Source organism: Eutrema salsugineum, unplaced genomic scaffold, assembly GCF_000478725.1.
Source record: "Eutrema salsugineum unplaced genomic scaffold, Eutsalg1_0 scaffold_3, whole genome shotgun sequence".
Lineage (NCBI taxonomy): Eukaryota > Viridiplantae > Streptophyta > Magnoliopsida > Brassicales > Brassicaceae > Eutrema > Eutrema salsugineum.
In genome coordinates, this window is record NW_006256756.1 from 2,311,798 (window position 1) to 2,337,732 (window position 25,935).

The 25,935-nt window shown below is 38.2% G+C and overlaps 4 protein-coding genes across 4 annotated transcripts; 2 read left to right on the forward strand and 2 right to left on the reverse strand.

The window, feature by feature from the left end:
- The first annotated feature begins 622 nt into the window (after positions 1–622).
- On the forward strand, positions 623–3,312 carry LOC18014625 (calcium-dependent protein kinase 22). Its single transcript, XM_006396610.2, has 8 exons — positions 623–1,286; positions 1,444–1,590; positions 1,687–1,821; positions 2,057–2,166; positions 2,358–2,525; positions 2,612–2,739; positions 2,850–2,949; positions 3,042–3,312. Exons 1-8 carry the CDS (start codon positions 701–703, stop codon positions 3,123–3,125), a joined length of 1,458 nt encoding a protein of 485 aa, XP_006396673.1. The 5' UTR covers positions 623–700; the 3' UTR covers positions 3,126–3,312.
- A 101-nt stretch (positions 3,313–3,413) lies between these two features.
- LOC18014626 (E3 ubiquitin-protein ligase dbl4) lies at positions 3,414–11,460 on the reverse strand (the record flags this gene model as incomplete). The annotated part of the gene is made up of 3 exons (XM_024154183.1): positions 3,414–3,508; positions 3,599–4,153; positions 11,436–11,460. Coding segments are annotated over 3 exons (675 nt in total), but the record flags the coding sequence as incomplete, so codon positions are not given.
- A 4,114-nt stretch (positions 11,461–15,574) lies between these two features.
- LOC18014622 (calcium-dependent protein kinase 31) lies at positions 15,575–18,495 on the forward strand. The gene is made up of 8 exons (XM_006396612.2): positions 15,575–16,139; positions 16,788–16,931; positions 17,017–17,169; positions 17,443–17,555; positions 17,692–17,859; positions 17,946–18,073; positions 18,232–18,331; positions 18,409–18,495. Exons 1-8 carry the CDS (start codon positions 15,575–15,577, stop codon positions 18,493–18,495), a joined length of 1,458 nt encoding a protein of 485 aa, XP_006396675.1.
- A 1,481-nt stretch (positions 18,496–19,976) lies between these two features.
- LOC18014623 (tRNA wybutosine-synthesizing protein 2/3/4) lies at positions 19,977–24,806 on the reverse strand. The gene is made up of 9 exons (XM_006396613.2): positions 23,998–24,806; positions 23,403–23,793; positions 22,002–23,093; positions 21,776–21,905; positions 21,331–21,566; positions 21,087–21,222; positions 20,892–20,968; positions 20,511–20,617; positions 19,977–20,251 (listed from the first exon to the last, which is right to left on the reverse strand). The coding sequence occupies exons 1-9, from the start codon at positions 24,731–24,733 to the stop codon at positions 20,133–20,135; spliced, it is 3,024 nt and encodes a 1,007-aa protein (XP_006396676.1). The 5' UTR covers positions 24,734–24,806; the 3' UTR covers positions 19,977–20,132.
- Positions 24,807–25,935: the final 1,129 nt, after the last annotated feature.

The following is a 25,935-nucleotide window of genomic DNA, read 5'->3' on the forward strand; positions in this document are numbered from 1 at the left end:
AGAAAATCAAAAGATGTATAAGAGGAAAAAAGAAAAGATGTAGAGAAGAACAAGAAGACGTGAAAAAGAAAAACCAGCACAATAAAAGTAAAAAAAAAAAGACCTACAAGATAAAGAAGAAAAAAAACAAAAAAACCAAAAAAGAAATAAAGAAGAAAATGATAGAGAAAAAAAAAATTAAGAGATAAAAATAGAAAAAGATGAATAATTTATATTAATCTTATTTTAATTTGTGTTTATTGATTTTATATACTTATTAATATTGATTTTAAAGTTTTTAATGTTAGATAATGATTACTTTCATAGGTCAGCTTTCTTTTAATTTTGTATGTATCAAATTCTTGATCTAATTATTTTTGATTTATGACATAAATTTTTATTTTAATTTTTAATGAAACTTTTCGGTCCGCGCAAGTCACGGACTAAATATAAACATAAAGTTAAATACAAATTTTAAAGAATATTTAAAATATAATCAATACTCGATAGACATAATAAACAACCGTCTTAAAAGTCTTAAAAGTCCACTTATAATAAACAAAGACCCAGTTTTATTTTTTCCGGCAAAAGAATAAGACGACCAAAGAGATGGCCATCAAAAGTCAAAACCCAGCTCCTAAAACTTACATTTTGATGATCCTCGAAGATCATCTTCCTCCTTAAAAACCATCAAAATCTCTGAGAAACCCAACTCAGATTAATGGGTTGTTGCGGCAGTAAAAACCTACCACAATCGGATCTCGTCACTAATCGAGAGCCAGTGACCGTTCTGGGGAAGCCATTGGAAGACATTGAAAAGCATTACAGCCTCGGGAAGGAACTGGGCAAAGGAGGTTTTGGTGTAACCTACGTGTGCGAGGAGATCTCCACCGGAAAATGCTTCGCCTGCAAATCAATACCAAAGAGGACACTAAGCAGCGAGGAACAGAGAGAGGCTGTGAAGAGAGAGATCGAGATAATGAAAGACCTCTCAGGAGTTTCAAACATCGTACAGATCAAGGATTCTTACGAGGATCGAGACTTCGTACACATCGTAATGGAACTGTGTGGTGGTGGTGAGCTGTTCGACAGGATCGATGCTCTGGTCAAGTCCCATAGCTGCTACTCGGAGAAAGATGCTGCTGGGATCTTCACGTCGATTGCGAGTGCTGTGCAGATTTGCCATTCGGTGAATGTGGTTCATCGGGATCTCAAGCCAGAGAACTTCTTGTTCTCGAGTGAGGATGATGAGAATGCTAATAAGCTCAAAGCAATCGATTTTGGCTGTTCTGTTTACATCAAAGAAGGTAAGAGAGAGCCAAAGATTGATCCTTTGAATGAACCCATCATCATAAAGCCTTTGAATGTTTCAAGAATGCTTTAAATTTCTCATTTTGATCACATTGTGAAGTATGACGTCTTTAGTTAGTTTGATTCTTGGATTGGTGTTTTCAACAAATACAGGAACAGAATTGAGGGATAGAGTCGGCAGTATTTACTACATTGCTCCTGAGGTATTACGAGGGGAAAGCTACGGGAAAGAAATCGATATTTGGAGTGCAGGTGTTATATTGTACATCCTACTCAGTGGGAACCCACCATTTGAAACTGGTAATAGCTTAAGCTAACTAAAGTGGTAGAGTTTTTTCTTCTTCTTGGGTGGGGTTTAAGTTTTGTCTGTAATGTGTGTGTTTTCTGATATTGTAGAAGATGAGATTAGGGAAGGCAAGCTTGATTTTGAGAGCCAACCATGGCCTTCTATATCTTTGAGTGCAAAAGACCTTATCAAGAAGATGCTCAACAAAAACCAAAAGAAACGAATCTCTGCTGGAGAGGTTCTTGGTAAGCCTTTTTGTTTGTGATGCTAAAGAAATCAAATTGAAGTTTTTTATTAGAAGGCATGATAGGTAGTGGTTGGATGGTGGTGTGAACTTCTTACAAGAATCCAGATGAGCTTATAGTCCGCTGCTTAGGCCTTAGAATGACACTGTGTGAATCATGAAGTCTTTATCTTGTTGTCTGAAATGCTAGTGTGAGTTTATGGTTGTCTCTAACTTGCAATCGTTGTGGTCTACAGAACATCCTTGGATCAAGACCGAAGCTTCCGATAAGCCTATTGATGGTGTTGTTTTAACCCGTTTGAAGCAATTCCGAGCTATGAACAAGCTTAAGAAGCTAGCTCTTAAGGTAAATGTTATGCCGATCTCTTAACAATAAAAGAAGTACCTAAAAAATAAATAAGAAGTCTATCTTTCTTTATTACCAATTGTGCATCTTCCTTGTTTTCTCTTGCCATGTGTTTGTGTTCTTTAATCAACGGAAACATACATCTCATATTGCCTGAAATTCAGATTGTGATCTCTGTGTTTGGTTTGCAGGTTATCGCAGAGGGTCTATCGGAAGAGGAAATCAAAGATCTTAAAACGACGTTTGAGAAGATGGATACCGACAAAAACGGGTCAATCACTTATGAAGAACTCAAAACTGGTCTGCACAGACTTGGTTCGAAACTCTCTGAAGCTGAAGTGAAGGAACTCATGGAAGCCGTGAGTTATATCATAAACCATCTCTTTTATGTGATGATCTCAAAAAAGAGAGAATCTGAAACACGTAATGATACAATTTTTTTCAGGCTGATGTGGATCGTAATGGAACAATAGACTACATCGAGTTTATCTCAGCGACGATGCATAGACACAGATTGGAGCGAGATGAACATTTGCACAAAGCATTCCTTTACTTTGATAAAGATGGAAGTGGGTAAGTTAATGAAGCAAATCTCTATCAAACATCATTTCTTGTGTCAAAGGAGGAATTGTGAAATAGAATGTAGTAAAAACATCAATGTGAATGTCTTGTTTATATGATAGGCACATAACGAAGGAGGAATTGGAGATAGCCATGAAGGAGCATGGTATGGGAGATGAAGCTTGTGCCAAAGAAATTATATCAGAAGTCGATAAAGATAATGTAAATCGACCTCTCTAATTTCCCGGTTCCTTTATTTCTTCCCCGGTTTAATTATTTAACCGGTTCTGAATCTTGTAATGAATTCTGCGCAGGATGGAAGAATAGACTACGCGGAATTTTGTTCGATGATGAGAAATGGCAACTTGCAGCCACAAGGGAAAAAACTTATACTTTGATTATATAAGCTCTTGTTTTTGTTTCGGTTGAAAGTGGTTTTGTTAAACCCGGGGAAAAATAGCTAAACCGTGTAAACCGAGGTGAGAGTTGTTGATATTGAAAAACTTCTTCTTGTAACCAAACCCATTTATTTGTAATTTTTCTTGAAAAACTCCTTAACCCTTGTGAAGACTTTAAATAGTTTCAAACATTTGATAAAAAGGAAAAATACTTCATTTTTTTTGGTGAGCTTATAGACGCAATAAAGAAAATCAAAAGAAGAACACCACACATGATGACAACAGAACTCATAGCAAGATTATGCTCCCTAAAATGTATGCAATCTTTATGAATTGAGCTGTACCATTCGACTCCACAGTTGTAACAAAAAACATATCCACACCTAAAAAGGTTACATAAGAAGAAGAAATATGAAAACATGCAGAAACATAATCAAATGAATGGATTGTTTGCTTCAAAGAAGAGAGATTACATGCATACCTGCATTTTACGCGGGCACATCCGCTTGAATGTTCAATCATATGTTGGCACTTGGCACATTGACGCCACCCATTAAACTTTGCCAGAGACTTTATAAACTCTGCATCATCATTGCGAGGACGATGCCATTTCTTGAACGCGGTGCACGATAGCTTACTATGCCATGGAACTTTGCAGTGGACACAGAAGGAGCCACTGCATTTAAAGCATGTCCTAAGTCCAGCGTCAGAACATGTAGATAGCTCGGTTTTGGACATTAGATACGAGCATCTTGGGTATGGACAGTAAACCTTTTCTGTAAAAGGAGTTGAGTCCTCTTTAATCCTCTGTTTCCACGCAAGACTCTGCTTTAGAGTCAAAAGCTTGCTACAACTATCAATAGATAGCTGAGACTTGCAGCGATGCTGAGGACAATTCGGTATCGTTCCCTCAAGCAGCTTCACCTCTATATGATGTTTCATACATTCAAAGCAAAATCGATGACTGCATTTGTCAACAGAAAACATGACATCAGAATCAATGTCGTCAAAACATATAACACAAGTCTCTTTCTTAGCTTCCTTGGCTTGATGAGGATACAAACTTCTTCTTGGCTTAATCTCAGCCTCCATGGAGGTCATCTTGTCGTCTAACCCTACTTTTGTTTTGCTAAAACATCTGTTATATACTTAATAAAAATAATGTTATATACTTAATAAAAATAATGAATAAAGAAAATCTGCATTAAGAGAAGATCCTAATCATAATCTATAAAACTCTATAAATTAATATTCGATAAATTAATAAACTCCATTAATTAATAAATTTCTTTGATCCCAAATTTAAATTTTGGTCAAATTAATCTTTTATAAATTAATAATTCGCTAAATTAATAAAATTTGAAAATCCCAACATTATTAATTTATAGAGTTTTTACTGTAATTTTAGCAATAATTGTAATTATTTATTATTATTATTATTATTTTACTAGCGTGAATATTGATCATAATCTATAGGTGGATATCTTTGATAGATTTTCTATTTGCTTTTAGGTGTTTTATTTTCTCATGTTGTTTTGATACTTCGAAATATACAATTTAACATGAGTTAATATCTTTTTGTTATTTGTCTGAAAGTACAACACTTTAATGTTACGTTCGTCTTTAATCGTCAGCATGAGCATTATAAGATGATCTATTCACTTGTCAAAATTGGAGTTGGTTTTAATGGGGAACAGAGGTCCAAAGTGAGTAATTTAAAAAGCTTAAAAATATGACTAAATGTCAAAATTTGCTAAAGTCCCACGTTGGAAAATTTAAGGTGAAATATTTTGAATATAAAAAAGTGGAGAAGTGGAGAGATTGGCTTACCATGAACGTTTGAGTTTGGCAAGATGGGTCTTCGGTCCAGTAACCTAACACTTTGTCTCAAAGTTTTGTTTGTGTAATTACTCACTACATGAATATAAACTTGGGCAAAAAGTAAAGTTGCACTCTTCATTACGACAATTAATTCAGAGATTGTGTCTGTGTCTATAACCATTATGTTAATCCTTTGTATAGGTAGGCATTGAACTTGAAAAAAAAAAAACTTTTTCACACACGTTTATCACCAGTCATCTCCTAAAACTTAATCACTATACCAAAGTCTATCATAGTCTTCGAAGACTAAAGTCCAACTATATATGATTAATGGTGGGAAAAAGTATAATAAATTAAAAGACCAATATTACTTTGAATATCTAAAGACCCACTTTTGGCAAACAAAGAAAGAAGAAGACCAAGTTACTACTATATAGCCACAGAGATAGTCATCAAATTTCAAATCCCAACTCCTATATCTTACATTTTGACGATCTGGATTCTCTTGTCTCGTTAATTCTGTCCAAGTTCCCATAAAACTTCAATAGGATAGAGAATCAATACATATGGTGATGGAACTGTGTGGTGGTAGAAAGCTATCCAATATGATTCATCTTAATGAGTTAATGTTAAGCCCGAGAACTTTCTCTTCTGGAGTGAGGATGGTGATGATCTTGCGCTCAAAGCTATCGATTTCGGGTCCTCGGTTTACGTCAAAGAAGGTGAGCTTAACGTATTAGAGAGCTTATCTGATATCCCGACTTGCCCTCCCTTTAGGAACCAGGCGCAGACCGGCTATATCAATCCTAACTCTCTCCAACCGCTCCTTCAAATGAGTCCAATGCCCTCTCTAGGCACGTGGGTCCAACGTCCTTTCTCTAGGCCCGTTGGCCCAACGCCCTCTCTAGGCCCGTTGACCCACCATTATCCGACGGTCGGGAGTCGTTAGTCCGGAAGGCTCGTAAGAATTGTCTACTGTCCCTGCAATCACCACATGATCTTTCTCCGTGCTTTGTTCTCACTCGCACGGTACCGCAGAGTACTTTCCGGTAGGTCACCCATCCTGAGACTACTCCAGCATCAGCACGCTTAATTTTGGAGTTCTCTCAGCACACTTGACCGGAAAAGATAAGTGCACTTTGTTGACATAGATAGCCAAATCAATTCTTATAAGCCTTTCCGACTACCCGGAAATCGAGATGTTTCAATTCTCCCCGACTTCCAAGGATTTCGTCCCCGAATTCTCCCTTTATCCCCACAGTGCTTGTACCAGGATCGTTCACCCTGTTACGGTGTGAGGCCACATGACGACTCCACACACGAGGTTGGGTGTCATCTCTGATACCACTTGTGATATCCCGACCCGCCCTCCCTTTAGGAATCAGGCGCAGACCGGCGATATCAATCCTAACTCCCCCCAACCGCCCCTCCCAGTGAGCCCCACGTCCTCTCTAGGCACGTGGACCCAACGTCCTCTCTCTAGGCCCGTTGGCCCAACGCCCTCTCTAGGCCCGTTGGCCCACCACTGTCCGACGGTCGGGAGTCGTTAGTCCGGAAGGCTCGTAAGACTTGTCTACTGTCCCTGCAATCACCACATGATCTTTTCCCGTGCTTTGTCCTCACTCGCACGGTACCGCAGAGTACTTCCCGGTAGGTCACCCATCCTGAGACTACTTCAGCATCAGCACGCTTAATTTTGGAGTTCTCTCAGCACACTTGACCGGAAAAGATAAGTGCACTTTATTGACATAGATAGCCAAATCAATTCTTATAAGCCTTTCCGACTACCCGGAAATCGGGATGTTACATTATCAAACTTAACTTGATCTAACCAATGAACTTTATATACAAAGCCGCATAAGTTTAAAACAGAGCAACAAGCTTTCTAACTAACTCTCAACTAACTCTGTCTCTGTTACAGACTCTGTTTTAGTCATTTTTTCTTTAGCTTCAGATTAATTTCTCATATTGCAAAGTATGCCATTTTTTTTAAAGATTTAGTCGTATTTCCAACAATTACAGTAACAGAATTAAAAGGGTAAATTATATTATACCTCATACTCTGTGGAAAACACCCATTTGAGAGTGGTAAAGGCTTAAGCTAACTACAAGCCTTGAATTGTTATTCTTCTTCTTGAGGGGTAGTTTAATATGTAATATTCTATGTTTTCTGATATTGTAGAAAATGAGATTAGGCAAAGAAGATTTGATTTGGAGAGCCAACCATGGCCTTGTATATCTGTGAGTGCCAAAGACCTTTATAAGAAGATGCTCAAAAAAGACCTAAAGAAACGAATCTCTGCTTCAGATGTTCTTGGTCAAGCTTTTAGTATCATCTACACACAATATGTGAATCTTGAAGTCTCAATCATCTTCTCTGTCTGAAATTTTTGTGTGAGTTTTTGGTTGTATCTAACTAGCAAATCCTTTTGTCGTTTTTATAGAACATCCTTGGATCAAATTAGAAGCTCCAATTAAGCCTATTGATGATGTGTTCGTATTGCGTATGAAGCGCTTTGCCGGCTTTGGAGCTATGAACAAGCTTAAGAATGTTTATGTTATTAACATATTGGTGTGTGCTCTGTTCAGGCTGATCTTGATGGTGATGGAAGACGCAATGTAGACGAATTTATCTCAGCGACGATGAAGAGACACATATCGATTAGGGATGAGAATTTGTAAAAAGCATTTCAATACTTTGACAAAAAGGTTGTGGGTAAGTTAAATGAATCAAATCATTTCTTGTATCAAGAAGAATCATACATTTGAAAAAAATGTAGAGGTGAATTGGCTTGTTTATATAACAAGGTACATAACAAACTATGAACAAGAGAGGGCCATGAGGGAGCATGGTATAACCAATGTTTTTAAACCCCATCTGGATCTGCGGTTGGACCAGTATATCTGGTGACCCGCTGGAGAATCCAGTTCGGGATTAATGCTAATATCGCTATATAAAATCCTGTTAAAAACCGGCAAAAATCCGATAAACCCACGACTCGGTTAGTGGTTGAACTGGTGGATGGTGGTTTAAAATAAATTTTGAACAAGTTTAAAAAATGATTTAAAATTTTTTTATATGATGGTATTTTTTTACATACTAATTAATATTCTTTTTTTTTAGTTATATATAATATTGACTAAATTATGTAAGTTTTTTTAAAAAGAATAAGTTGATGAAAATGCCACCGAAAAAAACCGAAGAGAATAGTAATAGAGATAACAAATATTGGTTGAGATGATTTGTTTAGTACTTCACTTTCGTCATTAATAATTTATTTTGTTGTTTACTTTAGATTAACTTTATGATTATCATCGTTTATGTTAAATATCTACATTCCTATTAAATTATTAATCTTCATATTTATTTTTGTTTTTATTTTTAATGTTAATTTGCCACCAATGTTTTGTGAAATTGTGCTAATAATTATCATTTTATTACTTTTTAACTATATTCTCAATATATATATATATATATATATTGTTGTGAAAACTTAGAAACTTTATTAATCACTGGAATGTATATATAGAGTACATAGGGAATCTAGGTTAAGTACAATGCCCTGATGGGCCCAGTGGGCCGGTATAAGAGTCCATATATGATATGTGTTATAACACTCCCCCTTGGACGAGTGAACCGGGCCAGCTACTCAATCGGGATCTCGATAATGCGCTGGGGAATGTTGCCTCATTAAAACCTTACCAGGAAAAACCCAGTGGGACAAAACCATGGTGAAGGAAAAAGAGTACAACACGCATTACTCCCCCTGATTGTAGCATCACTGCAGATCTCTAAGTCTATACATTCCTATCTGTTTGACGAGCTTCCGGTGTGTTGAAGTAGGCAATGATTTGGTGAAGAGGTCAGCTGAATTCTCACTGGATCGGACCTGCTGAACGCTGAGAGTGCCGTCCTTATGCCAGTCTGAGGTTGAGAAGAACTTCGGTAGAATGTGCTTCGTCCGATCTCCTTTGATATATCCTTCCTTGAGCTGAGCTATGCATGCCGCGTTGTCTTCATACATCACCGTGGGCTGTGTGTCTTCATCCATACCACAATCTCTGCGGATGTGCTGAGTCATGGAGCGCAGCCAGACGCATTCCCTACTAGCCTCATGAATGGCTAGGATTTCAGCATGGTTTGATGAAGTGGCAGTGAGTGTCTGCTTCATTGATCTCCAAGAGATGGCTGTTCCTCCATGCGTAAAAACGTAGCCAGTTTGAGACTTGGCAGTGTGCAGATCTGATAGATATCCTGCATCGGTGAAGCCGACTAACCCATCTTTATTTTGGTTAGTATAGAAGAGTCCTAAGTCTTGAGTACCTCGAAGGTATCTTAGGAGATGTTTTATACCGTTCCAGTGCCTCTGAGTTGGAGATGAACTATATCGAGCGAGGAGGTTCACGGCGAAACATATGTCTGGTCTAGTGTGACTAGCCAGGTACATTAACGCTCCTACAGCACTGAGGTATGGCTTTTCAGGACCAAGGATTTCTTCATCATCCTTTTTGGGACCAAGAGGGTCATCACTTAAGCTTCTAACTACCATTGGGCTGGTCAATGGGTGAGCTTGGTCCATATTAAATCGCTTGAGTACCTTTTCGATATAAGCCGATTGATGCACAAGGATTCCTCCTTTGATGTACTCAAGTTGTAATCCCAAACAGTACTTTGTTTTGCCTAGGTCTTTCATTTCGAATTCTGCTTTTAAGCAGTCGACTGTTTGGGAGATCTCACCAGATGTTCCGAGGATGGGGTCATTTTTGTAGCCTTCTTTGATGAGGTAATCGCTGAGGCGGTTGTACCACATACGCCCACTTTGTTTCAGTCCATACAAGGATTTGTTCAGCCTGATGCAGTATTGATCTCGAGATGCATTTTTGTCTTTTAGTTCAATGCCATCTGGGAGTCTCATATATATTTCGTTGTCCAGGGGCCCATAGAGATATGCGGTTACAACATCCATTAACCGCAGATCAAGATTTTCTCTTATGGCCAGACTTATGAGGAATCGGAATGTTGTTGCATCCACCACTGGAGAATAAGTCTCCTCATAATCGATTCCGGGTCTCTGTGAGAATCCTTGTGCTACAAGCCGTGCTTTGTATCGAACGACTTCACCGAGTTCGTTCCTTTTGCGCACAAAGACCCATTTGTGGCCCACTGGCTTGATGTGTGATGGGGTCCGGATGATCGGACCGAACACGTTTCTGAGTTTGAGACTCTTTAACTCCACGTTTATGGCTTCTTTCCATTTTAGCCAATCTGTTCGATGTGTACACTGTGTTATTGACGTGGGTTCTAGATCCTCTTGCGTGAGCGCAACATCAAGTGCTACTTTGTATGCAAAGAGTGCATTTAAGTCGACTTCTTTTCGATTTCATTGTATTCCGGACATATTGTAATTGATGGAGATCTCATTGTTATCTTCTGAACCTGGAGATTCGGCGTCCCGAACTTCCATTGAGGGTTCATTAGATTGAGTCTCAGCCGCGGCTATGTCTGATATTGCAGGAATCCCGGTTTCGGTTATTGCACCTTTCTTTGATTTCCGGGGATTCTTATCTTTGGAACCGAGAGGTCTGCCCCGTTTGAGACGTGGTGCAGACTCTGTAGCAACTTGGGTCTGTCCCGTTGGGACAGCTATTCGTACTGGTGCATTACAAGCTGGGATGTACGATTTGGTTACTTTGGTCGGGTCAGCAAAGGAATCTGGCAATTGATTAGCTAGCTTTTGATAATGAATAATCTTTTGGATCTCTGAATCACATTCTAGAGTCCGAGGATCTTGCCAATTTAATGATGTTTGATTCCATGAAAGATCTTTGACCAGCTTGTTTGTCTCACCACCTAAAGAGGGATATACCGATTCATCGAATTGGCAATCCGCATATCTGGCCTTGAAGAGATCTCCAGTGGTTGGCTCGAGATATCTTATGATGGTGGGAGAGTCAAAACCAACATATATTCCCATCCTTCTTTGAGGTCCCATTTTGGTTCGATGTGGTGGAGCAATGGGTACATATACTGAACACCCAAATGTTTTGAGATGGGAGATGTCTGGCTCATGATCCGAGAGTAGTTGGGATGGGGAATATTTGTGTTCACTAGATGGCCGGATGCGTATGAGTTCAGCAGCATGTAATACTGCATGTCCCCATGCTGAGGCCGGGAGCTTTGATCTCATGAGTAATGGTCGGGCTATCCATTGAATGCGTTTAATGAATGATTCAGCCAATCCATTTTGAGTATGGACATGTGCTACAGGATGTTCCACGGTTACCCCCATGGCCATACAGTAGTCATTAAACGCTTGTGAGGTAAATTCACCAGCATTGTCAAGGCGGATAGTCTTTAGTGGGAAGTCAGGGAAATGGGCCCGCAATTTGATGATTTGGGCCAAGAACCTAGCAAAGTCTTGGTTCCGAGAGGACAAGAGACAAACATATGACCAACGGGTCGATGCGTCTATAAGGACCATGAAGTACCGGAATGGTCCGGAAGATGGATGTATAGGTCCACAGATATCGCCCTGGATTCTTTCTAGGAAATGAAGTGTTTGTTTAGAGATTTTAACTGGTGAAGGCCGAGTGATCAATTTGCCTTGAGAACAAGCTGTGCACATGAGGTGTTGAGGATAAGCTCGGTTTTCTTTGAGGGTATGCCCTTGAGAGTTTTGAATTAGTTTACGCATCATATTTGCACCGGGATGACCGAGCCGGTCGTGCCAAATAGTATAATCAGTAAACCGGGCTTTGAGAGTGGTATTAGCTTCAATCATACTGACTTTAGCATGGTAAAGTCCAGTAGAGAGCGCGGGTATGGTTTCGAGGATTTGTTTATGGCCGTCTACGGTTTTAGTGACTAGGAGGGATTCTTTGTTCCCTTGACCTTGGGTTTCTATGTGGAAACCATTCTGTCTTATATCCTTGAAGCTCAGAAGATTTCTCTTCGAACTAGGAGAATATAGAGCATCTGGTATTTCAAGTTGTGTGCCATTTGATAGCAACACATAGGCATGGCCATATCCTTCGATAAGGTTTGAGGGACCCGCGATGGTGCTAATATTTGCGGTTCGATAGGTTAGGTTTATGAAATAACTTTTGTTTCTTAAGATAGTGTGGCTGGATCCACTATCTACGACTATGGTTTCCATTTGCTGGTGTGCTTTATTATGAATAGAAGATAGAATTCAGTATTGAGGAATTCAGAAAATGTGATAAATCATAAAGTAAAGCAGTGTCTGAGAATAAAGGCAAATGGAAAAAAATGAAACAAATCCCAAAATGAAAAAAAATAAAGAACAAAATCAAATTGTATCAGAGTTTCAGATGATTGAATTAATCGAGGAGATCAGCTGTTTCATAGTCCATGGGGTCGGTCTGCTCGTTTGTGGTGTTCTCATCATCAAGGAGGTCGTCACCTTCCAGGTTAGCAGCATCGACTGGCTGAGTCATGTTGGCTTCAGCAGGAGCTTTTCCGTACTTCTGGTATAGATCGCAGTGGATCTTGGGGGTGCGACATTGCTTTGTTGGGTGGTTGAACATCCCACATCTGGTACAAGCAGAGTGATCGGGGTTGGTGTGGCGGGTCGGCTTGGTGATGCCTCGACCACGACCAGGACCATAACTGAGGTTAGGTCGGTTGCCACGACCATGTCCGCGTCCACGTCTTCCACGTCCATGTCCACGGCCATTACCACGTCCATTACCACGTCCACGGCGGTGATCTGAGGATCTATCGGGTTGAACATGGTAGGACTCTTGACGAGAAGCTGGGACAGGAGCCGATCCCGGGGGCCTCATAGCGCTGTTCCTCATAAGCAGCTGGTTATTCTTCTCAGCGAGGAGAAGACAGGACAACAAGTCTTCGTACAATGTGTGTTTCATTGCACGGTATTGTTGTTGGAGCACAACATTCTCTGTGCTGAATGTGGATAATGTTTTCTCGAGGAGATCATTATCTGTCACATCCTCGCCACAGAGTTTCCGGATGGCAACAATACGAAAGAGTTCGTTGTTGTAATCATCTACGGATTTGTAGTCCTGGAACCGAAGGTTCTTCCAGTCGAAATCTGCCTGAGGCAACTGGACCATTTTCTGATGGTCATATCGCTTTTTCAGCGCTTGCCACAATTCAAGTGGATTCTCAAGAGTGAGATATTGCTGCTTAAGGCTCGGGGCCAGATGATGGCGTATGTGACATATCGCCTGAGACTGTCCCTTACGGGATGCAGTGTTACCGTCGGTAATACACGCATCGAGTTCTTTCGATGCAAGGAACAAGCGCATGTCTAGGGCCCACTCGAGGTAGTTATCCTCGGAGACGTGAAGGGCCTCGAATTCACATTTCTGAATGTTTGACATCTGAAACATGAGATTGATTTTGTTAGGGATTGTTTTGAGAAAATTTTGAATGCTGATGATGAAACTTTCTATTTTGAGAATATTTCTATTTTAGGAAAGTTTCTAAATTTGGAAAGTTTCTAATTTGGGTAATTTTCTAAATGAGGAAAGTTTTTTATATGAGGAAACTTTCTATTAGAGGGAACTTTCTCGGAAATAGTAAATTTTAAAGGGTATGGTTTTAGTTACCCCGAACATAATGTCGGTTTAATAGCTGTGATTTAATCGGTTAAAGCCGAATATAATTTCGGTTAATGAGAACCAGGTTTAGCCGGTTTTAGGCGGTTTAGGAGGAACCCTAGGGGAGCCGAATATGATTAGGGTTTTATCTAGGGTTTTAACGGTTTGGAAAACATATTTTGGATGTGATTTCGAGATCTATAGGATCTGTGGTCGATGGTTTTAATAATTTCACAAGGACAACAAAGAAATCACGTGAAAAGGACTAGGGTTTAAGCATTATGACTTACGATTTTGAAGATTACAAAATCGTGAATCAAGTTTAGGATTTAGGGTTGATTTTCTTAGTTTATTCAATCAAGTGTTTCAAGCAAGAGAATCAACAATCAAATAAGCTGCAACAAGCTTATTAAACATGAAGAAAATCGAATAGGTTTATGCCATAAACATGGCCAAAAACGGTTGTTAAGTTTTTGTAGATTAGGGTTTTATAAAACGAGTTTAAAACCTTTGAACATGCATAAACTTGTAATTTAAACAATCAATCAACAAGTTATCAATCAATCATCAGAGTATCAAACACTTTCAATCAATTAGAGATCGATTTTTTTTTTTTTTTTTTTTTTTTATAGGGTTTTGAAGTGTTTAAACAACAGGTTCTATGGCTTTCAGTTTTAGAAGATACCTTTTCCACCTTTGGATTTCTGACAGGCTAATGAAACTGGGAGCTAATAGACCTCAGTTAGCCGCTACAAATTCCAAGGATTGATCACCAAAACTGGAGAAGCTGCTGGTTGAAGAAGGAAAAACTCGGATCTGGTTTTTTTTTTTTTTTTCGGTTGATCGTCGTGTACTGTAAGTGTGCGTGAGGGCGCGTCCGACGTTGGATCGACAAACGGTTTTCACCAGTAGATTCGTCTCGTCGAGGGCTTCGATTTGATATGTAGATCGTCTTCTGGTTCCTCACGGTTTGGAAGATATGCGTCTTTTAAGTTTCGACTTGCTTTTAGGGTTTTGGTGGTGGCCGGATTTATTAGGGTTTTTCGCTCAGAGAGTCTTATCGTGCTGATAATGTGTTGTGAAAACTTAGAAACTTTATTAATTACTGAAATGTATATATAGAGTACATAGGGAATCTAGGTTAAGTACAATGCCCTGATGGGCCCAGTAGGCCGGTATAAGAGTCCATATATGATATGTGTTATAACATATATATATATATATATATATTACTACTAATTTATTCATCCGCGGTTGAATCGCGGTTTGATTCGGTGACCCGCTGACCTGGAATGCATTCCGATTCACAGTCTAAGTTGGGTTTAAATGCATTGGTATAACAGTTGAAGCTTATGCCAAGATAATTATATTATAAGTCCATATAGATAATGTAAATCGCCCCCTATAATTTCCCGGTTCCTTATTTTTTCCAGTTAAACATTAACCGGTTCTGAATCTTGTAATGGATTCGGCTCAGGATGGAAGAATAAACTATGAGGAATTTTGTGCGATGATGGGAAATAACAAATTGCAGCACAAGGGAAACTGGTTAGAATCCATTGATGTGCTCTTAAGCTCTTGTTTTTGTTTCTTGTCCATATAGTTACTCTTTCTTGTAACTTGTGATTCTTTTGGACCAAAAGTTTTGGTATTTGTTTTTCCTCTAAATCCTGTATGATTTAAGATTGGTTTTAAACATTTGAGAATCTACTAACTTATATCAGTTAGATTTCTTTTTGTTTACTTATTCAAACAGAATATGAATTAATAAAAGAAACACAAAAGACAAAATATGAATTTGGATATTTCAAGACCGTTGATGACACGACAAAAAAAAAAAAAAAAACAGTTTTTTAAAGACCAAATCAACCAAATTTATGATCCAAAGTCAAACAAAAAAAGAAAACTTGACATAAAGAAAAAAACAGAACAAAATATCTATCTCCCAAAAATCTTACACGTTGACGATCTTCTTCTTATTCATCTTCTTCATCTTCTTCATCCCAACGAAAAAAAACCTCTGAAAACTCCCACTCAGATCAATGGGTTCCTCCAGCAGTAAGAACCTAAAACCATCAAAGAAAATGAACATACTTGAAGACCAATCCGAGGACTTCAAGAAGCTTTACACCATCGAAGAGAAAGAGAAACTCGGTGTCGGTGGTGAAGCTAAATTCAGTATAACCCGAAAATGCGTGGAGAAATCTACAGGCAAGATTTACGCTTGCAAATCGATACTCAAGGCGAAGCTAAAGAGCGAAGAAGATGAAAACTCTGTGAAGAGACAGATTCGGATTATGGAGAGTTTATCTGGACAACCCAACATCGTCGAGTTCAAGAATGCTTACGAGGACGACGAAGCCGTACACTTGGTGATGGAGTTTTGTGGCGGAGAGTTATTCGACAAGATCAAAGCTTTGGTCGAAACTCGGAAGTTTTACTCTGAGAAAGATGCTGTCGGAATCATCAAGCCGATTGTGAATGCTGTGCAGATTTGTCATTCCAAGGGTGTGATGCATCGTAATCTCAAGCCTGAGAATTTCTTGCTCTCTAGTAACGATACGCTCAAAGCAATCGATTTTGGGTCTGCCGTGTTCATCAAAGAAGGTGAACTCGAGATGCTATCATATTATTTTTTTTTTTTAAATGGGTTTTGATAGGTTTTGGATCTGAGTATTATGGAAAAATCTTCTTTTGTTTGCTTAGGTCATGAGCAAAATTTGTTGACTTTTGTTCCAATGCAAAAGACTCGTTGTTAGTACCGAGAATCTAGTTTATAATATCTTGGTTTCTGAGTGAGTTTTGATATGTTTTGGATCTGAGTATGATATTTGCACAAATATGAAAAAAAATCTGCCTTTGTTTGCTTCAATCTTGAGCAAATTTTGGTGACTTTTGTTCCAATGCACAAGACTCGCTGTTTGTATCAAAAATCGGGTTTATATTGTCTTCGGTTTTGAGTGAGTTTTGATAGATTTTGGATCTGAGTATGCCTAATTATGAATGTTTGAATGTTTCTCTTTTTATGTTTGGATGGATTCTATAAGTTGTTCTCTGCACAATATGAATGTTTGAATGTTTTGGATGTTTTGAATCTATAAGATTTTCTTGTACAAGTCTCATTAGTATCCAAATTCTGATGGGACTCGGAACTAAGTTTATGTTGTGTTTTTTTGGTCAGATTGTCCACATTGGTTAATTTGATTCCTACATTCATATGACTGATGCATTGTTTGTGTAACCAAACAAATACAGGAGATGTATGCCTGGAGAGAGTCGGGAGTGGTTGTTACGTAGCTCCTGAAGTATTACAAGGGAATTATGGGAAAGAAGCTGACGTTTGGAGTGTAGGGATTATTTTGTACATCCTACTCTGCGGCAAACCTCCCTTTGAGACCAGTAATAACTTAAAAGCTTACTTTGATTTTTTTTCTTGTTTGTGATTTGAAAATGTAATTCATATGCTACTTATGTATATTGTTAGAGACTGAGGAACAGATGGTCAATGAGATTCAGAATAAGGAAATTGATTTTGAAAGCGAACCATGGCCTTCTATAAGTTTACGGGCGAGAGATCTTGTCAAGAAAATGCTTAACAGAAATCCAAAGATGCGAATCTCTGCTGAACAAGTTCTTGGTAAGCCCCTTTTATTTATCTTCTCTAGATTGTTCTAGAGCCAGCACAAAATGTTCTCTCTATCAGTTTGTGTTTCTTCAAAGAAATCAAGTTGAAAATCCCATATTGGAAGAAACTGGAAAATGATAGTTAGTGTTTGTTAGAATTATCCTCAAAAGAGGTTAAAACGGTCAGGCGTTAGAATGACACTGTGAATCTTGAACTCTTGTTCTTGTTCTTGTTCTTGTTCTTGTCTTTAAATGCTTTACTACTATCCATCCATGTTGTTTATAGAAAATGCTTGGATCAAAGACGGAGAAGCTTCGGATAACCCTATTGATGGAGTTGTTTTAACCCGTTTGAAGCAATTTGGAGCTATTAACAAGATCAAGAAGGTAGCTCTAAAGGTAAAGAATATTGATCCCCACAATGCTTTCCTCTTTAAACAGCTTACTAATTTGTGTGCTCTAATCAATGGAAAAACATTTCATATCCTGGCAAATGATCTCTTCTTCCTATATATGCATCGGTTGTGGTTTGCAGGTTATGGCAAAGAATCTATCAGAAGAGGAAATCAACAGTCTTAAAACAATGTTCACTGACATGGATACCGACGAAAGTGGCACAATTAGTCATGAAGAACTCAAAACCGGGCTACAAAGACTTGGCTCTAAACTCTCTGAAACCGAAGTGAATCAACTCATGGAAGCCGTAAGTTTTTAACCACCGTTCTTTGAAACCCGCCATTTCTTGACTAATTACTTTTTGTAACACATGGTGCATAACTTCTCATTCAGGCTGATGTGGATGGTAATGGAACAATAGACATAGACGAGTTTATCTCTGCGATGATGCATAGACCCAAATTGGATCAAGAGGAGCATGTTAAAGAAGCATTCCAATACATTGATACAGACAAGAACGGGTAAGTTTCTTCCATTTTTTTTTCAGAATTCAGACAAATCAATCATCGGTCTATCATACATTGGTGTCAAGAGAGTCAATATTAGAAAATATGTATATATAAACATCAAATCATTGCATGTTCTTCTGAGGAACAATGAGAAAGAATCGTAACAATAGGCACATAACGAGGGAGGAGTTGGAGATAGCAATGAAGGAGCATGGTGTGGGAGATGAAGATAGCATCAACCAAATTCTATCAGAAGTCGATACCGATAATGTAAGTTAGTCCCGGTACATGATCCAACATCAAAGATTAAACCGGTTTTGAAATCTTGTAATGAACCTCTTTTGCAGGATGGAATGATAAATTATGAGGAATTTCGCACAATGATGAATAGTGGCCGCATAAAGCCACTCGAGGAAATTCTTCCGGTCAATTGAATAAATGCTGCTATTGTTCTTGTGTATCACCCAAGTATATCACCCAATATAACGGTTTAAGAAAGAAGTGCTAAACCGAAGTGAACCGTTGTGAGAATACATTTATCTATATGTTGACATTTTATCCTGTTATGTCTTAGCTTTTGGAAAGTATATCCACTTATATCCACTTGTAATTTTCCTTTGACGTGTGCAAGTGTTTATTATGGTTCCAATTTTCACATATTTGATAGTATCTTAATTATTCGCCATAAATAGAAAAAAACTACAAAAATTCATTCAAACCCGAAAATGAAAATGAAAATGAATCAGATTCTTTTCACTCCTTCCTTTTTTCACTCCTTCCTAAAACAAAATAAATGATATCGGTACAAATAACTGGTTAAGTTGGTGAAATCAGTTTCTCATAAAGTGAAAAAAAACCAGATATCAAAATGTGATCTTACAAGTTGCACAATACAATAGGGAGTCTCTTAGCTGATCGTTATTTTTCCCAGAGGCATGTTTAAGTAAATAGTAGCAGAAGACAATGAAAATAAAATAGTTATTTTAAAAATTTTAAATTTTATCTATTCTATTCTAGAAATTTAATGATGAAAATTTGTTAGATTGTACAAATTTTGCATAATATTAAAAAACACATTAATAAAAATAAAATGTTCAATTTATATAATGTAAGTATAAGTGTATACAATAATAAATACAAAAAACAAAAATGTGTCTATAAAAATTAATATTATTATTTAACAAAACAAATAAAGAAGTACAAACAAAAACTTAGCTCTACAACCTAATATTTTATAGTTTTTGTGTTATTCGGTGGCATCATTTAAACATAATTTCACAATATTTGCAGTTGGGATTTGAGACAAAACCCCAATAAAATGATTAAAAATGAAATAAGAGCAAAAAAAAAAGAAAAGAAATACAAAAATCAAACTTAATTACTTTGATAAACGTTAAAAAGATGAACTATAGTGAGATGGGCTATGGTGAGTGTTACAAATCTCAACTATCATAATGTCATCATCGAATCCGATTCAAAGATGGTAGTTAATGCATAATTGGATGAAGAACTTAAAAGAATTATCACACATTCTGAAAATCTCAAAGTGATGTTCGATCCAAGAAAGTAAATCGAGTGGCAGATAGAATTGCAAAGGAAGCTTTTTCTTTTGAGAATCATGTTTCCAAATTGTAATCTAAAGTGCCAAATTGGATAAGTTTTTTTATGTAAAGGAAGAAAAACATGCTTTGTAAGAATCTTTGAATTAACTACAAGGAAACTGTTTATCCTAAATTCCTAATATTGTAATGCTTTAATTCATTTTATTTAATTTTTCTTTTAATCTTCTATGTTATTTAATTTATTCTTATTTTCAATATTTGAGTTGAAGATATTTAATTTATTAAAATTTTCAATATTTGAGTTGAAGATATTTAATTTATTAAAATTTTCAATTTTGAGACGAATATATTTAATTTATTCTAATTTTCCCAAGAGTCGGTAACCAATATTTTTGAGCCTACTAAAAACAAATTAAAAAAAAAAACTAAAGACAAAAATGTATGTATAAATCTTGCAAAGAGAGGTTCCATGTTTTTCTCAAAAATTTGAGGCCTAGGCCACATGTTTCTTATATTACAATGTGAACACGGCTATGTCTGCATCTAACATCGGCGACAAGATGGCGAATCCGAGGAGCGTACCATTTCACCTTCTCTATATGTTCTACTGTAACTTCCCAGCTACGACCTGAACCATGAAAACCCCAACATATAAGCCCGAGTTGTTTCTGTTATTTACCCAATCAAGACACCCAGTTCTTGTTCTTGTCGGGTAAGCTGGTTTACGAATACCAAACAGAACTTCTAAAATCCATTTCACCTTCTCTATATGTTCTATTGTAACTTCTCAGTTATCCTCTGGAATTACCCAAATCAAGAAACCATGACATTCCTTTCAATTTGAAAAGCTGTTGACAAACAAAAAGACATGCAAATAATTGAATTACCTTCGGCTCTGGCGATATCACTTAAAGATTTGGAGACATGCTCGGCCCAACTGCTCACATCTGAGTCCTTGACGTTTCCATGCACATGGAGTATTCCTCCCTCGGGCCTGCAAGTTCCAATACCAAGAACCGAGACATTAGTGAAATCATATCGATCGGCTTCTCTATCTGATGGTATTCAGAAATTTCAAGAAGAGTGGAGCATAAGAAACAGACATCCCCAAATTAGAGGGGGCGGGGCAGCCACAATAGATTTAGGGAATGAAGTTTCAAGAAATCCACAATAATGTCAAAGAAAGAAAACAAGAATTGCTTCTATTGAGTTAGTTCAAGCTTTAATGTTGCAGGTTCTTGTAAATTATGTTAGGGAAAGTAATCCACCTTAATGCCTGAATAGCTGTGACCCAGCTTCCTTCACTACTCGGGATTAGACCAAGACAGACTCTGTCAGCTACTCCCTGAGAATCAAAATATTTGAAACCCAAAATCTATTACTCTAGCGATTTTTTTTTCAGTCCAACACTTTGCATAAGATTGAATAGATAACGATTTGTTCTGGAATATCATCAACCGTACTTTGGGTGCAGTGGTCCGGTTATCCCCTTCAAAAATGATACAACGGTCAGAAACAGAATTTGCTTCAACGTTATGTCGAAGTGCTTCAATAGCATGGGGATTCCATTCACAAGCATATACCAGCTTTGCCTTTGCCCTGCAAACGTATAATAGGAATGAATTGAAGATGCAAGAAATCTAGACTGTATTGGTTTTGTGGTTGTAAAAGTTTATTTTCTCCGCTTTCATTTGTTTGATGGCCTACCTCACAAGGAATGGGAGGACAAAATATCCAATTCCAGCGAACAGGTCTACCACAACTTCATTTTCGCAGGCCATGTTACCCATACGGAGCTTTTCTGAGAGATTACCCCATGAGAACATGCACTTTGTAGCATTAAAAGAGTACAATATCCCATTTTCACGATGATCGACCCATCCATCGTCTCCCACAAGAATTTCCAATGTACTATCCCTTGTACCGTTGGGTTCCACTCGTCCCTGGTAAGCAAAGGTTATTGAGGTGAGACAAAGTGCTTACTACAATTGGGGTGAGACAGAACGCTTACAACAAGTCTACCACTTTAAATATGAATTCATTAGGTGCATCAAACATAAATAGATAAGAAAAGGTTTCCACGAGCCGATGAAGTTGTAAACAAAAGGTTTCCACTTAAATAACTCAGTGTGATGTTCTAAAAGGGCCATACTTGGCGTGCAAGACGGTTGGCACTAAGCGATATAGCAACAGCAGACCAAACTTCCTCACTTATAGAGCTCCAAGCTGGATCTTTAAAAGATGTTACAGGAAGCACAACAATATCTCCAAGCCGTTCCCATCTACCAATAGAGGAAACACACAATTGTTATCATATACAAGTGAAAACAACTATTTAGTCCCCGAACATTACAAAATCAGCATTCTGGAACACTTACCTTTGCGGAAGCTCATCCAGAAGCTCCTCCGATAGGCCTTTCTGTTGAAGTATAGACGTGATAGCTTCTTTCATTTTCGGTAACGGGGACTTTGCAACTTTTTTGGCTTCAACAGCTACATTAGTGAACTTTTTAGCACCAAGTTCCTCCAATAGATTCAAAGCCACCGAACTGGATATTTCCTTTAAAGATAGACCTTTTGTGAGCTGGCCGGTAAGGTAATTATCTTTTGACCCTTCGAAGTCCTTGCCCAAAAGCTGCTTTTCATGGAAAAGTTCAGAGAATTTTTCAGTCACGGGGAAGCAGATATAAAGACCTTTTTCGTGTGAATAAACCTTCCTCTCAAGGTCTAACCATCCGAAATTTTTAAGTATGTCCTTGCCAAACTTTGCATACTTTCTTTCTAACTGTATCACCCAGGGTTGAGACAGAGAAGTTTTAGTCTTGAAATGTGCGTCGTTTTTATCCACTTCTATAGAGGCATCTTCAGATTGGGGAGGAACATGATTTTCAAACATAGTCACTGATTGAAGCAAGTTGATTTTCACTGGTTCGCTAAACTTAGTCCCAAAGGCATAGCAAGCAGCCCCGCCCCCAATTACGATAAGATCATCGCCAAGAACACTGGCTGTACTTCGGACAAATAATTCTTTGTTCATAAATTCCAATCTGACACTCCTCCACAATCGGTGCTTCAGATCTAGCAGAGTCAAATCTTGGCAATTTTGTGAAACAGGACAACCTCCAATTATGCCAATGATATGCTTATACACAAACATCGAGTGGGAAAACCTGGCATGAGGCCATTTTCCAGAAACAACCTCAAGTTTCCAAGAACTGCTTTGGACATCAAAGCTGTATAGGTCATCGAGTACCTTTTCCCCATTGTACCCTCCAAACATGAATAACTGCGACCCATACGCAACCATAGCATGAGAGTGGCGTGCACAAGGCCATTGACCTCGTTGTTCAATTTCTTTCCACTGAAGGTCCATTGTATCCAAAACGTGCAAAGAGGATAATATCTTATCACTGTTAAGCCCACCGAATATGTATACTTTTGAGCCAACAGTGGCTGCTGCATGCCGATGCCTGCTCAATTCAAAGAATTTGCATTTAGAAGGAAAATTGGAGATGACAATAAAGGGATATCAATGCAACAAGCAACATAAACATGTAATAAATCAAAGAAATGAAGCAACATAGGCATTAAACCAAGTGCAAAACAAAAATAGAACTCATAGTTTACAAAATATCACGTTGAGGGCATCTCAGAGAATTTTTGTTAAAATGATACAAAATACACAGTTCGTGAAAGCAATCTTTAAAGACAGTAAAGTTCGTGATTGGCAATAGGTCAAAGACATGTTGAAAAAATAGACATATAAAATTACATTATACCTTGGAGGAAATTCACTTCCACTGCACCTCTGTGAGCTCCATTCACACTTAGATATATCAAGCATCCACACATCATTCAAAATATTCAAGGGATCAGCCCTGCCTCCGATTACAAACATGAGATCGCCAACCATTGAAGCCGTGTGGCCAAGTCGTGGTGATGGAGATCCATTGACTGCGATCAAACTTAAGGTGCCACAAGAAGGGTCAAGCAACATAGACTCGTTTCTTCGAGCATGTCTACCAAAACCGCCAAAACCACCAAACACGATAACTTCTTTTCGGTCTGTTTTACCTATCGTACAAGCTGAATGTCCCCAAAGGTGGAGCTTTTCAACAGGTTCGCCGATAATGGATAATGCTGATAGCGGCATAAGTTCTTGCTGAAGCCCTGCCAATGATTTAAAATTTGGAAAGTTATCCTGCGCAAACCATGTAGGCATAACTCAAATTCTCGACCAAGGTTACACTAAAGCTAGTTAAACGCAACATTTGAGATTGTAACATGTCCAATTCTACTGCAATATTCAAGCTATCACTTAGAGATACACGCAAACTCTATTATAGAAGATAAAACCATGGCTCAAGGAATTACCAGGATGCAAGTCTCCGTTGTTGATACTTGAATCATGATTTCCAACTAGATTCTCGTAATTATCATCGTCTTCCACATCATTCGCATCTGGATTTTTGAAACCATTACTTGTCAGAGCTAGACTAAACCCATCGGTTCGCTTCCTATTAGCATCCATCTTCTCATTGGCAATGTCAACAAGGAACTTCACATACTCTGGTGAAACCATCAGCTTCTCCGTATCACCGAGAGGCACCTCCATCCGAATCGAGCACCGTATGGCTATAATTACCCTTTTGCCATCGCCGCAAGACGTGATTCCCGACTCTCTGAACCCGGCGGAGATAGCAGTCGCGACGAGAAACTGAGCCGAACCCAAATCCTTGCATTCCACTGCAATGATCAGCGGCTCGAATCGGAAGACTAATTCGCTGGGCTGGTCAAGTGGGTCAATCCGAGTTGACTGTGAAGGGAAGAGGAGAGAAATGACCAAGTCCGGATCTGCTGGATCGTGCGTGATGTAGAGCCACGAGCCGCCGCGAGCTTTCTTCTTCGTCGAAGCATTTGATTCCGGTTTGGGCTGTGAAAGGATAGAGATTCGACCTGAGCAGGAACTGGTGGTGAAGTAGGATGGGTGATGATTGATGGTTTCGAGGAGAGGGACGATGGGTTCATCGAGATAGCCTTTTGGGGATTTGTCAGTCACCGATGAACGAATTGATGCTAGCGTCGCAGCTTTCCTCTTCTCGAACTCCATCTCTCTCTCTCTTCCGGTGGAAAAACCCTAGCTAAGGTTTCATAAACCCCTTTAGATCCGGTGACGAAAGTGAGTCGTACGAAACGGTCATAGCCGTCGTCGTTTAGATAGATTTTTTTTTTTTTAGTCGTCGTCGTTTAGATAGATTAATACGACATTACGTAATAAGCTTAATATTGAACACCCTAAAGTCCACTGAAGAATTAAGTACACTGAAGAAGAATTACGTACGCTCAAGACTTTAAAGTTCTCATCCATCAAAGATTTCTTTTGTCGGATATTACCATGCGGTTTAATACCAATCACTTTCTCACAAAAAAAAAAAGATAATAATAGAACGCACAGTCAAGAGTATTCCCTTATGTTTCTAGCTTTTCCCTTATGTTTCTCGCAAAGCTCAAAACATTCCTTATCCACCTCTTGACTAGAGTTTTCAACTTTTCATTGATCTTACTTGCACCATTTAGTTATACTTGCTCAAAGCTCGTTTTTGTCTATTTTAATTGTTTGATTTTCAAATACATAACAATCGGTTAATTTTTACTTGACAACATAATCATTTCTCTTAAGTGAACTATGTGAGATCGAAGCTAGTTCTCTTGATTAGATTTCTCTGAAAAGGCGGAAAAACTTCTTTACAGCTCCCTCTCAAACCACTAAAACAAGTAGAGTAAGTGAACACTAGCACTATCAATAGCGTTTTCAGTACAACAAATCTTCTTCTCCACAACCACTCTTAGTTGTTTTCATTTGTGCTTTCCTTAAAAATTTTAGTGATGAAAGTTTTTAAAATCTCTCGAATCCGGTTTTGGGTTCGAATATTATGATTTAACCCGGTTTGGTTTAAGAATTTAATCTACTCCTTATGACCTATTCAACTCATGGTTTGGGTAGATGGTGCAATTGTCGTGAGTCGTGACCTAACTAGTAACACCAAATGTGTAGTCTGATGAAGGTCTATTGACTTGGTCCAAACCCTTGAGAAATTGATCGTAGTGATAAAACAGTGTTTGGTGACCAATTACAAGATAAAAAATCAAAGCAAACGAATATTTGTCCATGTGTATATTTCAACAAACGGCTCAAAAGCTATGTAACGTACTACTAACTTGTAACGTATTCAATTGCATAAAAGTACAAATATATCTGACTAAACCAAATTAAACCGAAACACACTAATTTCTATCACTTGTTATCAGATA